The sequence below is a fragment of the Dipodomys ordii genome, unplaced genomic scaffold (assembly GCF_000151885.1).
Source record: "Dipodomys ordii isolate 6190 unplaced genomic scaffold, Dord_2.0 Scaffold79, whole genome shotgun sequence".
Lineage (NCBI taxonomy): Eukaryota > Metazoa > Chordata > Mammalia > Rodentia > Heteromyidae > Dipodomys > Dipodomys ordii.
Window position 1 is genome coordinate 1571411 of NW_012267295.1, and position 13620 is coordinate 1585030.

General features: G+C 43.1%; 1 protein-coding gene across 1 annotated transcript in view; it reads right to left on the bottom strand.

The window, feature by feature from the left end:
* Xpnpep3 (X-prolyl aminopeptidase 3, mitochondrial) overlaps window positions 1-13620 on the bottom strand; it is a 23303-nt gene that overhangs the window by 3485 nt on the left and 6198 nt on the right. Inside the window, exons 3-6 of the mRNA XM_013024782.1 lie at window positions 12526-12728; window positions 4243-4305; window positions 3277-3390; window positions 2328-2413 (exon numbers count right to left, since the gene is read on the bottom strand). Coding sequence (XP_012880236.1) covers window positions 2328-2413; window positions 3277-3390; window positions 4243-4305; window positions 12526-12728 — 466 coding nt within the window. The remainder of the gene's footprint in view (window positions 1-2327; window positions 2414-3276; window positions 3391-4242; window positions 4306-12525; window positions 12729-13620) is intronic.

Below are 13620 nucleotides of genomic sequence, written 5' to 3' on the forward strand. Positions count from 1 at the left end.
GTAAGAGTCACCAGTGCCTGGCCATGATGTTTTTTTTGGCTGGTCCTGGGATTTGAACTCAGGACCTAGAATCTGTCCCTGTGCATCTCTGTGCTCAAAGTTAGCCTCTACCACTCTGCTTCACTTCTGGCTGTTTATGTAGTACTGAGGAATCGAACCCAGGGCTTCATGGATGCTAGGCAAACCCTCTACCACTAAGCTACATTCCCAGCCCTGCTGTTCTTTTTATAATTTGAAAAAAATTTTTTTTTTCTACTAGTCCTGGGGCTTGAACTCAGAGCCGAGGTGCTATCCCTGAGCCTCTTTGTGCTATAGGCTGATGCTCTATTACTTGAGCCACAGCGCCACTTCTGGCATTTTCTGATTATGTGGTGCTGAGGAATCGAACTGAGGACCTCATGCATGCAAGGCAAACATTCCACCAATGAGCCACCTTCCCAGTCCTCCAGCTTTTTCTGAGTAGTTTATTAGAGATGAGTCTCACAGACTTTCTTACCTAGGCTGGCTTTGAACTGTGATTCTTAGATCTCAGCTTCCTGAGTAGTTATGATTATAGGTGTGAGCTGCTGGTACTTAGCTTATAATTTGAAAATTTTTGACAGGTGGTTAAGTGTCCTCCAAAAATATAACCATTAAATATTATAACAATATAAACAAAAGCTGGGCATGGTAGTATGTATCTATAATCTATACCTGCATATATACATATAGATAGATTATATTTATATAGGAAGATGTTTGAGATAGGGTTTGACTTGCTTCAGGAATCTCTATTGCAACCCTATTGTTTGCTTCCCAGAGTAGCTGGGATGACAAGTGTTGAACATCATCACACTCAGCTTCTTTCCATGGAGATGGAGCTCAGCATATTTTTCTACCTGGAATGTCAGTTCTGATTTCAGCCTTCTATGCAGTTAGGATGACAGCTGAGTGAAAAGTGTTCTTTTTTTTTTTTTGGTACTGGTACTGGAGCTTGAATTTAGGGCTTCAATACTGTCTCTAGGCTTTTTTTTTTTTTTTCCAGTATTACAAATGTGAGCTATCAGTACCTCCCTGCCTGGATTCAAACTATGTACTCTGCTCTCAATGGAAGCAATAAAAATCTCTGTTCAGGTTTATTCAGCTTCCAGATGCTGGTATTGTTTTCAGTCTCCTGAGGACTCTCCAACCAATTAGAAATCACTAAAGGATTTCTAGTTGTACTATATAGTTTTTGGGACTCAGATTCTTTAGTGGTTCCTTGTCTTCCAAGGATTTCTCTCCATCTTTCTGATTCTTCCAGTATTTAAATCTATCAGGCTTAATTCAACCAGAGTTTTTTTTTTTTTTTGGTACTGGTACCAGGGTTTGAACTCAGGCCCTGGGGCGCTGTCCTTGAGTTTTTTGGGTTTCTTATTGGTCAGTAATGGGGCTTGAACTCTGGGCCTGAGCGCTGTCCCTCAGCTCTTCAGCTCAAGGCTAGTGCTTTACCACTTGAGCTACAGTGTCCACTTCCAGTTTTCTGGTGGTTTTTATTGGAGATAAGAGTTTCACGGACTTTCCTGCCCGGGTTGTCTTTGAACCATGATCCTATGATCTCAGCCTCCTGAGTAGCTAGGATTATAGGCATCAGCCACTGGCACCCGGCTCCTTGAGCTTCTTTTGCTCAAGGCTAGCACTTTACCACCTGAGCCACAGATTCATTTCTGTTTTTTTTTTTTTTTGGTAGTTTAGTGGAAATGAGAGTCTCACAAATTTTCCTGCCCAGTTTGGCTTGCAACCTTGATCCTCAGATCCTCAGCCTCTTGAGAAACCAGGATTACAGGTGTAATCCACCAGCACCTGCCCTAACCAAAAAATTCTACCATTCTGTAAATATTACCTTTGTAATCATAAGAGAAAAAATTACTTCATAGTTAACTTAAAAAATGTGTGAGGGCTGGGAAGGTGGCTCAGTGGTAGAACGCTTGCCTTGTATGCATGAGGCCCTGGGTTCAATTCCTCAGCACCACATAAGCAAAAAGAAAAAAGCCGGAAGTGGTGCTGTGGCTCAAGTGGTTAGAGCGCTAGCCTTGAGCTGAAGAGCTGACGGACAGCACACAGGTCCCGAGTTCAGGCCCTACAACCGGACCCCCACCTCCCCCCCAAAAAAATGTGTGAGTGTTTCTAGGTACCTAACAGTTTTATGATAAGCAGTTTGGAATGTAATCAGGATCTTTGCAGAGAGGGTTAATATGACCTATAAATAGCCCAGTTGGTTTTTTTAGTAATTTATTCTGTATATATCCATATTCTAACACCAACCCAGAAGGAGCAGTACAAGTGTTACTCTGTAGTACAAGTCCTACCTGCCATTGACAGGCCAGGTGCGTGTGATGTCACTTACATAGCAGGAAGACTCACAACCTCCATCCAGAAGCACCATTTCACCATCCTGGAGAAAAGTATGAAAGGCGGAAGTGGGTGATCTCACCATTCTACATTGTTTCTTCTAGTCTAAAATATTATTTTGTTTGCAAAAGTTCTAATTTAAAAAAAAAAAACACTATGAAGAGTTTGAACTCAGAGCCTTGCATTTGCTACCACTTGAGCCACACCCCCAAACTTTTTTTTTTTTTTGTCGGTCATGGGGTTTGAACTCTGGGTGCTGGGTAGCGCTCTCCTACTTGAGCTACAGCGGCACTTCCAGTTTTCTGGTGGTTAAGACTGTTAGATTTGGGGCTGGGAAGGTGGTTCAGTGGTAGAGCACTTGCCTTGCATGCATGAGGCCCTGGGTTAGATTCCTCAGCACCACATAAGCAGAAAAAAAAAGCCGGAAGTAGTGCTGTGGCTCAAGTGGTAAAGTGCTAGTCTTGAGCTGAAGAGCTGAGGGACAGCGCCCAGGCCCAGAGTTCAGGCCCCACAACCGACCAAAAAAAAAAAAGTTGGATTACAGGCATGAGCCACCAGTGCCTGGCTTTTTTTTTGGCGTGTGTGTGTGCTGTTCCTGGGACTTGAACTCAGCAACTAGATACTGTCCCTGAGCTTTTTTGCCCAAGGCTAGTACTCTACTACATGAGCTACAATTACACTTCTGGCTTTTTGGTGGTTAATTGGAGATAAAGAGTCTCATGGACTTTACTGCCTGACTGGGCTGACTGAACTGGGATCCTTACATCTCATCCTCCTGTGTAGCTAGGATTACAGGCATGATCAGCTGGCGGAAGTGTTTTTTAAATGGTGGTTCATTTGTAGAAGCTGGTTTCTCTTAGGGCATTTGGACCTTTCGGAAGCAGCAAAGCAGGGCATTTTATATACCTTGATGAGTTGATTATTTTTCACGTAATGCAAAGTGTTTGAGCGATTACCACCAGCAACCACAGGTGGGTAGGCTAGGATGTCTGCGCCTCGAGTCCGGCATTCATATTCAAACTGAAAAACAAAAAGGTCTGAGACAATTTTGGATTTCTGTGGGGCTGCTCAACCCAGGCTGTCTTGCATGGCCTGTCCCTGATACTAGAGCTTACTGTTAGTCATCACTGCAGAGTCAGTCATCACATTTCCCAAACTCTTCATGCTGCAACTTCATCCCATTTTCTACATCTCTCACCTATGTACTACAATCTATTCTATGCATACTCTTCTATTACCAGTTAGCCTTAACATTAAATCCTTTTTCTTTTGAGTTCTCTGTATTTCCTGCTTAAGCTAAATATGGCCATATATAAATATGGCCATTGGTGCCTGGCTCATTGGTTATTTTTGAGGTGAGATTTTGCTTCACGCACAGGCCAGCCAGCATTGGGGTCCCGTTGTGCTTCCCTTTGTCACTGGAGTTACAGGTATGATTCACCCGGCCCAGCCCCTTATCTTGGGATGACAACTATTGGCTGAAATGTAATCTTGTGAACGTTGTGTCTGGGCCTGATCTCAAATCAAGATCTGTTGATGTCTACTTCCTAAATTAGCTTTTCAAATAGCTAAATTCACTGTGCTCCAGTAATAGTTCCACTGCTAGTACCCATGGACGACCTTTATATTAAATGAAAGTTTCAGTTTTATTAATATTTTACACATTGAATTTTTCCTTCTTCATCAGCTGCCCTTCATGGTTTTCTTCCTCTAACTCTAATTCTGCATGTTTTAGATTCATCTAATAAATGCCGGTAACCTCTGAGACCTGAATCCTCTAATAGAATGAAAACCTGATTGTTGAAAATATGCTGTAAACCAATGAAATCACATTCTTCCCCAGCAAGACCCTCTCCACGATCTGAGGCTCACCTTAGCATAAAGAAAGGCTTCCTCCACAGGGGCTTTGCTGGCAAACATGGTCTCTATGAAAGCCTGAAGAGAAAGGGAGGACCAAATATTTACTTTAACTATGTTGCATACTCCAACATTCAACTAATTCTGGAATTCACATAACAAACACTTCTACCCAGCTTTGTTAACCTGAAGTTGTAACTAAATGAGTATAAATTATTTTGTCTGGAAGGAGGGACAGAAAATTGTTCTCCAGAATATTTGACTGACGATAGAATTCGCATCTCATTTTTCCACTCAAAATACACGTCATACTAGAATAAAGCACCTGGGAAGTGCTATGCTATGGCTGAAACTGTTTCATGTTCCATGCAAACCTCCTGTTCAAACTTTATCTCCACTGTAGTCTAGGCCTGTTGGGAACAAATTCAGGAGTGAGGTCTATGCCCTCATGGATGGGATAAGCAACTTTTAAAAAGTACTGGAGATAGCTAGGTGTTGGTGGCTCACGCCTGTACTTCTAGTCATTCAGAAGGCTGAGACCTGAGGACTGTGGTTTGAAGGAAAGTCCCTGAGACTCTGATCTCTAATTATCCACCAAAAAGCCAGAAGTGGTGTTATGGCTCAAAGTGGCAGAGCACTAGTCTTGAGCAAAAAAAGCTGATTTCAGCCCCAGGGCTAGTGAGCATGATGTGTGTAACCTTCCCCCCACCCCCCCAAGGGCTGGAGAAAGTGAGGTCAGCCCTTTCCAGCCAACAGGGAACAGCATTCCTTCTTCCCATCCCTCCTGCCATGTAAGACCCTAGATGACCCCATCCACAAAGAACGGGTCCAGATACAACCTGCTGCCACCTTTATCATATATTTCCTATCCTCCAGGAGAACTGTTTGGAAATAAGTCACTTTCTGACTAAGACACAAACTTTCCATTTATTTAATGAGATGCTTTTATAGCTTGAGTATATGAAATTACAGACTAAGTGGTCTGGTCTATGTAGCAGGGGCTCCCAAACTCAGTGTTTCTGACATTTAGGGACAGATAATTCTTTCTTGTGGGCTATAGTCCTGTTTAATTCAGAATGTCAGTGGCATCCTGCAATTGTGACCACCACATATTGCCAAAATGTCCCCTAGGGAAGAAAATATTTCTCTAACTGAGAACCACTGGTCTCTAATAATATGTTTACTAATTCTGCATGATAATCACACCAATGTGTTTTTCTGTTTTTTTGTTGGTCCTGGAACTTGAATCAAATCCTCACTTTTGCTGCGCAAGAAACGAGAGGCACACTGCTGGCCCTTTTTATTGGATTATCTTTTTTAAAATTCATTCTCCTACCTATACTACCCTTGTAGTTGAGATTGTGGAATAGGTAGGAGGATCTATATCCTCATATTAGTAACTGATTTTTTTTCCTTTTGGTGCTCATCCTCTAACTTTTACTCACTGTCTGGGTACTGTCCCTGAACTCCTTTGTGCTCCACTAACTTTGAGCCACAGCTCTACTTCTGGCTTTGGTAGTGTAGTGGAGATAAGAGTCTCTCGGCAGCTGGGAAGGTGGCTCAGTGGTAGAGTGCTTGCCTTGCATGCATGAGGCCCTGGGTTCAACTCCTCAGAACCACATAAGCAGAAAATGCCGAAGGTGGCACTATGGCTCAAGTAGTAGAATGCTAGCCTTGGGCTGAAGAGCTGAAGGACAGTGCCTAGGCCAATTTCAAGCCCCCAATCACAACAACAACAACAACAACAACAACAGAGTCTCTCACTGGGTTCTGGTGATTCATGCTTATAATCCTAGCTATTCAGGAGGCTGAGATAGGAGGATCTTGATTCAAAGCCAGCCCAGGCAGGAAAGTCTGTGAGACTCTTTTTTCTTTTTTTGGGTCCTGTCGTGGGGCCTGAACTCTGGGCCTGGCAGCGCTGTCCGCACCACTTCTGGCTTTTTTCTTTTTGCTTATGTGATGCTGAAGAATGGAACCCAGGGCCCCATGCATGCAAGGCAAGCGCTCTACCACTGAGCTACCTTCCCAGCCTCTGTGAGACTCTTATCTCCAATTAATCAGAGAAAAAGCTGTGGCTGTGGCTCAAATGGCAGAGCACTAGCCTGAGCAAAAGGAGCAGGGACAGTGTCCAGGCCCAGGTTCAAGCTCCAGGATCAGGGAAAAAAAAAAAAAAAAGTCTCACAGACTGTCCTGTCCGGGCTGGCTTTAATAATCCTCAGACCTCAGCCTCTTGAGTAGCTAGGATTATGAGGGTGAGCTACCAATGCATGGATGATAATTATAATTTTCTTTTAATTTTTGGGGTTTGGAGACAAGGTCTTGGTACTCAACAATCCTTCTACCTCAGCTTCCTGAATACTGGATTAGAGGCATGCACAACTAAACTTCTGAATGCTGTTTAGCTGCCACTTTAGTGTATCTGGCTTTAGAACCCAGAATACTAGAAGGTATCTAACTCCATATCATTTATTTATTTATTTTTGGCCAATCATGGGGCCTGAACTCTGTCCTTCAGCTCTTCAGTTCTAGGTTAGTGCTCTACCACTTGAGCCACAGTGCCACTTTGGGCTTTTATCTACTTGTGTGGTGCTGAGGAATTGAACCCAGGGCCTCAGGCATGCAAGACAAGCACTGTACCACTGAGTCACTTTCCCAGCTCTAACTCCATATCTTAATTCCCATTTTCCTGCATCTTTACCCCCTGGTGCTTATCTTCTTGGTCTCTATGGATTTGTGTGATCTGGCCATTACATATACAATCATACAGGATGTAGATTAATTCAGGATGTAGAATTTTATATCTGAAATCTCTCACTCAGCCCACTGACTTCAAGGCTCACCCATATTAGTGTTTCATTCTTTCCTAGAACTGAATAGTATGCCAATGTAGATGACAACCCCTTTCTATGCATTTGATGATTGATGATGATTTGAGATGAGGGCTCACTGCGAGCTTCTAATCCTGCAGGTTATACCACCTTACCTGGCCTTTTCTTTTTTTTTTTTTTGGTTGGTCGTGGGGCTTGAACTCTGGGCCTGAGCGCTGTCCTTCAGCTCTTCAGCTCAAGGCGAGCACTCTACCACTTGAGCTACAGCGCCACTTCCGGTTTTCTGGTGGTTTACTGGAGATAGGAGTCTTAAGGTCTCTCCTGCCCGGGCTGGCTTTGAACCGAGATCCTCAGATCTCAGCCTCCTGAGATTATAGGAGGCTAGGATTACAGGCATGAGCCACCAGCGCCCAGCTACCTGGCCTTTTCTAACTTATGGCTGAATCACTGAATCATTTCACATTCCCATAGAAAGTACAAAGGTTTCAATTTCTCTCTCTCTCTGGTTTTCTAAGTGGTTTATTGGAGATAAGAGTGAGTCTCACAGACTTTTCCTGCCCTGGCTGGCTTTGAACCACAATCCTCATATCTTGGCCACATTCACAGCCCTATTATTTGAAATAGCCTCTTCAGTGGGTGAAATGTGGTATCTCATTGTGGTTTTGAGGTGTTTTTTTGGTTGTTGTATATGAAATTTATAGTCTTTCATGTAGGCAGTTTTTTAAATAATTAATTTATCGTTATTATAGTGGTGATATTGAGAGGGATTACATTTACACAAGTCAGGTAATGAGTACGTTTCCTTTCGTGGTGTCTTCTATTCTCTCACTCCCAGTCCCTCCCTTGCGTCTCCACCCACGAATTGTACAGTTCGCTTTCATCAGTGTCCAGCGAGCTCCACTGCTGCACTTTGCCCCTTTCTCCCTCCAGTTCTGTACCCTCTTCCAACCCTTCCAAAGATTCTTTTTTGCTTTTTGTTTTGCTAAAGACTCATGATGTTGGACAATGGGTGTCTCTTTGGAGAAATACTCATTTAATAAATTTAGTTGTCTTTTTGTGGTTGAATTAGATGTGGCCTTTTGATATTCTGATATTAGACCTTTATCATATATATGATACATAACTTTCTCCCATTCTGTACTTTTCTTTTTTCAACTTTCTTGACAGTATCTTTCATGTACAATTTTCAAATTTGTATGAAGGTGTTCTTTTGTTGCCTATGAATTTGGTATGACAACAAAATTCACTGGAAACTTTGTTTCTTTCCTGGTCCTAGGGCTTGAACTCAAGGTCTGGGTTCTGTCCTAGAGACTCTTTATGCTCAAGGATAGTGCTCTTCCACTTGAACCACAATGCTGTTTCTGTTTTTTTTTTTTTTTTTCTGAGTAGTTTATTGGAGATAAAAGTTTCATGGATTTTCCTGCCCAAGCTGGCTTCAAATGGAGATACTCAGATCTCAGCCTCCTAAGTAGCTAGGATTCCAAGTATGAGCCACTGTCACTCAGCTTTTTAGCTCTTAAGTTAGGTCATTAATTCAATTTGAGTTACTTTTCATATATGGTATGAGATAGGGATGCAATTTCATTTTTCTGCATGTGGGCATTTGGTTATCCTAGCACATGTAACTTATTTTTTCCTTTTTTTTTTTTTTGTCGGTCGTGGGGCTTGAACTCTAGGCTTGGGTGCTGTCCTTGCGCTTTTCAGCTCAAGGCGAGTGCTCTACCACTTGAGCCACAGTGCCACTTCCAGTTTTCTATGATTTATTGGAGATAAGAATCTCATGAACTTTCCTGCTTGGGCTGGCTTTGAACTGTGATCTTCAGATCTCAGCCTCCTGAGAAGCTAGGATTATAGGCATGAGCCATCAGAGCCCGGCTTAAATTTCTCTTCTTTATTTATCTTTCTCACACTTGACCCATTCTAAACTAAAACATAGCTAAAGCATTATTTTGACAGAAAAAAATGCTTCTGATAGCAAAATAAACCAATGAACCAAGCCATATTTTGCTTGAAGTGGCATTTATTTTGAAATTAGTGGATTCAAAAAAATTTAGGAATTAGAATAATGGAACTAGAAAGGAAATATAAATTCTTGGGGCAGGGGCTGGGAAGGTAGCTCAGGGGCTGGGAAGGTGGCTCAGTGGTAGAGTGCTTGCCTTGCATGCATGAGGCCCTGGGTTCGATTCCTCAGTACCACATAAGCAAAAAGAAAAAAAGCCGGAAGTGGCGCTATGGCTCAAGTGGTAGAGCACTAGCCTTGAGCTAAAGAGCTGAGGAACAGTGCTCAGGCCCAGAGTTCAGGACCGCGATCGGACAAAAAAAATTGTTGGGGCAGGTTGACTAAATACCACCTGTAGTGACAGTTTCAAAGTAAGCTCCGAGCCTGAGTGCAAGCCCTAGTATCAACACAAAACCAACAAAAATATGAAACTCAGTATCACTTCAGATGGAGCTCCTCTCTATGGTCAATAGATGGAGCTCTAATCAAAAGAATCTAGCTGCTATAATTTGTTTTGTTTTTGTGCCAGAACTTAAACTTGAATTCAGGGCCTCATATTTTTGGGTCAAGGCTGGAGCATCACTACTTGAGGCTCACCTCTACTTTTGTCTTTTTCATGGCTAACTGAAGATAAGGATAAGCATTTCTTGAATTTGTCTGTCCAGTATAGCTAGCTTCAAACTAGAATCCTTAGATCTTAGATTCCCGAGTAGGTAAGGTTACAGGTGTGAGCTACTCATGCCCTCAACTGGTTGTTATCATTTCTGATGAATTAGCTAATCCTGTAAGACTAATTACAACAGTAATTAATATTTATGTGTCAAGTCCATATTAGAAGGTAAGAAATTATGGAAGTAAGGAGTTGTTATTTAGTTAAGAAAAGAAGCGCTGGGAATGTGACTTAGTGGTAGAATGCTTGCCTACCATGTATGAAGCCCTGCGTTCGATTCCTCAGTACCACATAAACTGAAAAAGCCAGAAGTGGCACTGTGGCTCAAGTGGTAGACTGCTAATCTTGAGCCAAAGAAGCTCAGAGACAGTGCCCAGGCCCTGAGCACAAGCCCCAGGATTGGCCAAAAAGAAAAAAGAGCCATTTTCTAGATTATTCTATACAGTATCTATATGAGCTCTTAGTTTACTGTTTTCTGAGACTTCTGGATCAAGGAGCAACATCTCTGGCTTTGAATAGTACTGGGGTGAGTGTGGTATGTACTTACCAGTTCACAGAGAAGCTGTTTACTAAAACTGATTCGGAGTAGGTTCTACCATACATACTCGGAGATAGGCTGGGTATAGTGGCACATACTTGTAATCCCACCCAGCACTGAGTTTGAGACCAGATGGAGGATTTGTATTAAGGTTCTGCTCAAACCAACCTTTAGAAATGGGCAATTAAGCCGGGCGCTGGTGGCTCACGCCTGTAATCCTAGCTAGTCAGGAGGCTGAGATCTGAGGATCGCGGTTCAAAGCCAGCCCGGGCAGGAGAGACCGTGAGACTCCTATCTCCAATAAACCACCAGAAAACTGGAAGTGGCGCTGTAGCTCAAGTGGTAGAGTGCTCGCATTGAGCTGAAGAGCTGAGGGACAGTGCCCAGGCCCAGAGTTCAAGCCCCATGACCGACAAAAAAAAAAAAAGAAATGGGCAATTAAGCCAAGTGCTGGTGGCTCATACCTGTAATACCCAGGGCCTGGACATTGTTCCTAAGCTCTTTTGCCCAAGACTAGTGTTCTACCCCCCCCTTTTTTTTGGGTCCGGTCGTGGGGCCTGAACTCTGGGCCTTGGTGCTGTCCCTCAGCTCTTCAGCTCAAGGCTAGCGCTCTACCACTTGAGCCACAGCCCCACTTCTGGCATTTTTCTTTTTGCTTATGTGGTGCTGGGGAATCGAACCCAGGGCCTCAGGCATGCAAGGCAAGAGCTCTACCACTGAACTACCTTCCCAGCCCATTCTATCCCTTTGAGCTATAGCACCACTTCTGATTTTCTGGTGCTTAAATGGAGATAAGAGTCTCACAGACTTTCCTGCTCCAGCTGGCTTTGACCCATGATTCTCAGATCTTTTTTTTTTTTTTGGTCTGGTCGTGGGGCCTGAACTCTGGGCCTGGATGCTGTCCCTCAGCTCTTCAGCTCAAGGCTAGTGCTCTACCACTTGAGCCACAGCGCCATTTCCGGCTTTTATCTTTTTGCTTATGTGGTGCTGAGGAATCAAATCCAGGCCCTCAGGCATGCAAGACAAAAGAGCTCTACCACTGAACCACCTTCCCAGCCCCTGATTCTCAGATCTTAATGTCCTGAGTCTCTAGGATTACAGGGGTGAGCCATTGGTGCCCCGCTTTTGACCCCCCTCTCTGCCCTTGCCCAGTTGTGGGGCTTGAATTCTGGGCCTGGGCAGTCCCTGAGCTCTTCAGCTCAAGGCTAACATTCTACCACTTTGAGCCACAATGCCACTTCCAGATTTCAAGTAGTTAATTGGAAATAAGAGATTTTCTTGCCTGGGCTGGCTTTGAACCACAATCCTCAGATCTCAGTCTCCTGAGTTGCTAGGATTATAGGCATAATGAATGAACTGGCACCCAGCTTCAATGCATTTGTGATAAACAACATTTTCAACTTATGATGGGTTTACTGGGATATAATTCCACTGTCCTTCAGGAGCATGTGTAACATGTGTAATAAATTCGATTACGCACTGTTATTTTGGGTCCTTTGAGTCTTTAGCAATTAAACTCTTATTTAACTATCACTATTAGTGCAGTTACCTAAAGGAATGGGAATAAAATGGCTCAATTTATGTTGTTTCAAGGACAAACTAAGAATGCTGAATAAAAGATCCATTTTAAAAGAATATAGATTTGGGCTGAGAAGGTGGCTCAGTGGTACAGTGCTTTGCCTTGCATGCATGAGGTCCTGGGTTCGATTCCTCAGCACCACATAAACAGAAAAAGCCAGAAGTAGTGCCGTGTCTCAAGTGGTAGAGCGCTAGCCTTAAGCTGAAGAGCTGAGGGACAGTGCCCAGGCCCAGAGTTCAGGCCCCATGACCCACAAACAAAAACAAAACGAAAACACACATACAAAAACCAAGAAGAGCGCTGGGAAGGTGGCTCAGCGGTAGAGTGCTTGCCTTGCATGCATGAGGCCCTGGGTTCGAATCCTCAGCACCACATAAGCTAAAAGAAAAAAGCTGGAAGTGGCGCTGTGGCTCAAGTGGTAGAGTGCTAGCCTTGAGCTGAGGGACACCGCCCAGGCCCAGAGTTCAGGCCCCACAACCGGACCCAAACACAAAAACAAAAACGAAGAGGACAGATTTACTTTGCCTTGTAAGGTACTGAATCTGTACATATGTTACTAATCATATGGAAGTAGAAGCTAGATGCTCACTAGCTTGTGACGTTACTACAATACCTCAAGGGGCCTACTGAACCTTACTTTATGACTTTTTTAATTTGGAAAAACTTTTTCAACTAGAGTCATACCTGTGAAGTCAACTTCCCAGCAATCTGCATTCTCTTAATTTCTGCAGGAGATTTGATGAGCCGGAGGCGCTGTATTAGCTGCTGGACACCCCGAACCTTATTCTTACTCCTGGATTTGGCCTCAGTTAGATGCTGCATGTAGTCAGCATGGAGCTGTGCATGAGAAGGCTTCATCCAATCATACCAAACAGTGTTGTTCTCAGCTAGAATAAGAAGTCAAAATATAATTTTAAGGCTGGAAGCATGGCTCAAGTGACAGAGCACCTACATACCAAGTGTCAGACCCTGAGTTCAAATCTCAGTATCACCACACACACACAAAAGAAACTAAAAGAGGCTGGAGGTATAGCTCAGTGGTAGAATACATGTTTAGCACTCCTGAGGCCCTGGGTTCCACCAGCACCAAAGAATGCAATAAAGGGAAAACAACAATCTAGGAGCACAATGGCAGAACATTTGCTTTTATGAGGTCCTAGGTTTCATCCCCAGAGAGGGTGGGGGCAGGAGGAGAGCCAAATCCAAACCCCAACTGAAAACAAACACAAAAAAACCCTAAAAGCAATAAGAAATATCAACTCTAAGTGTAACTTGACCAAGTCAACACTGTAAAACCTGTGGAACACTAAAGGACTGAGGAAAACTTTCTCAAGTCTGCAACAACTGGTAAGTTTGACCATAAATCACTAGCAAGACTAATCAAAATGGCTAGATATTCTGGGACTGAATATAAAAATTTTCTGCCTAAAATTTTCAATGTTCTTATAATAAAATGACAGAGCTAAAATTCAATTACTGCTTTCTTTCATCATTATTGAGTTTTAGAAGTATTACTTAAGTATAACAAATGCCTGTGATTTTAGGTACTCACAAGGATCATGGTTCAAGGCTAGCTATAGTAAAAATTATACAAAACCCTCAATTGAACAACAAAAAAAACTGGGCATGGCTGGGCACATGCCTATGATCCTATTTCTCAAGAGACTTAAGGATTATGGTTTGAAGCCAGTCTGGGCAGAAAAGCCCATGAGACTCTTTTTTTTTTTTTTTTGTTGGTCGTGGGGCTTGAACTCTGGGCCTGGGCGCTGTCCCTCAACT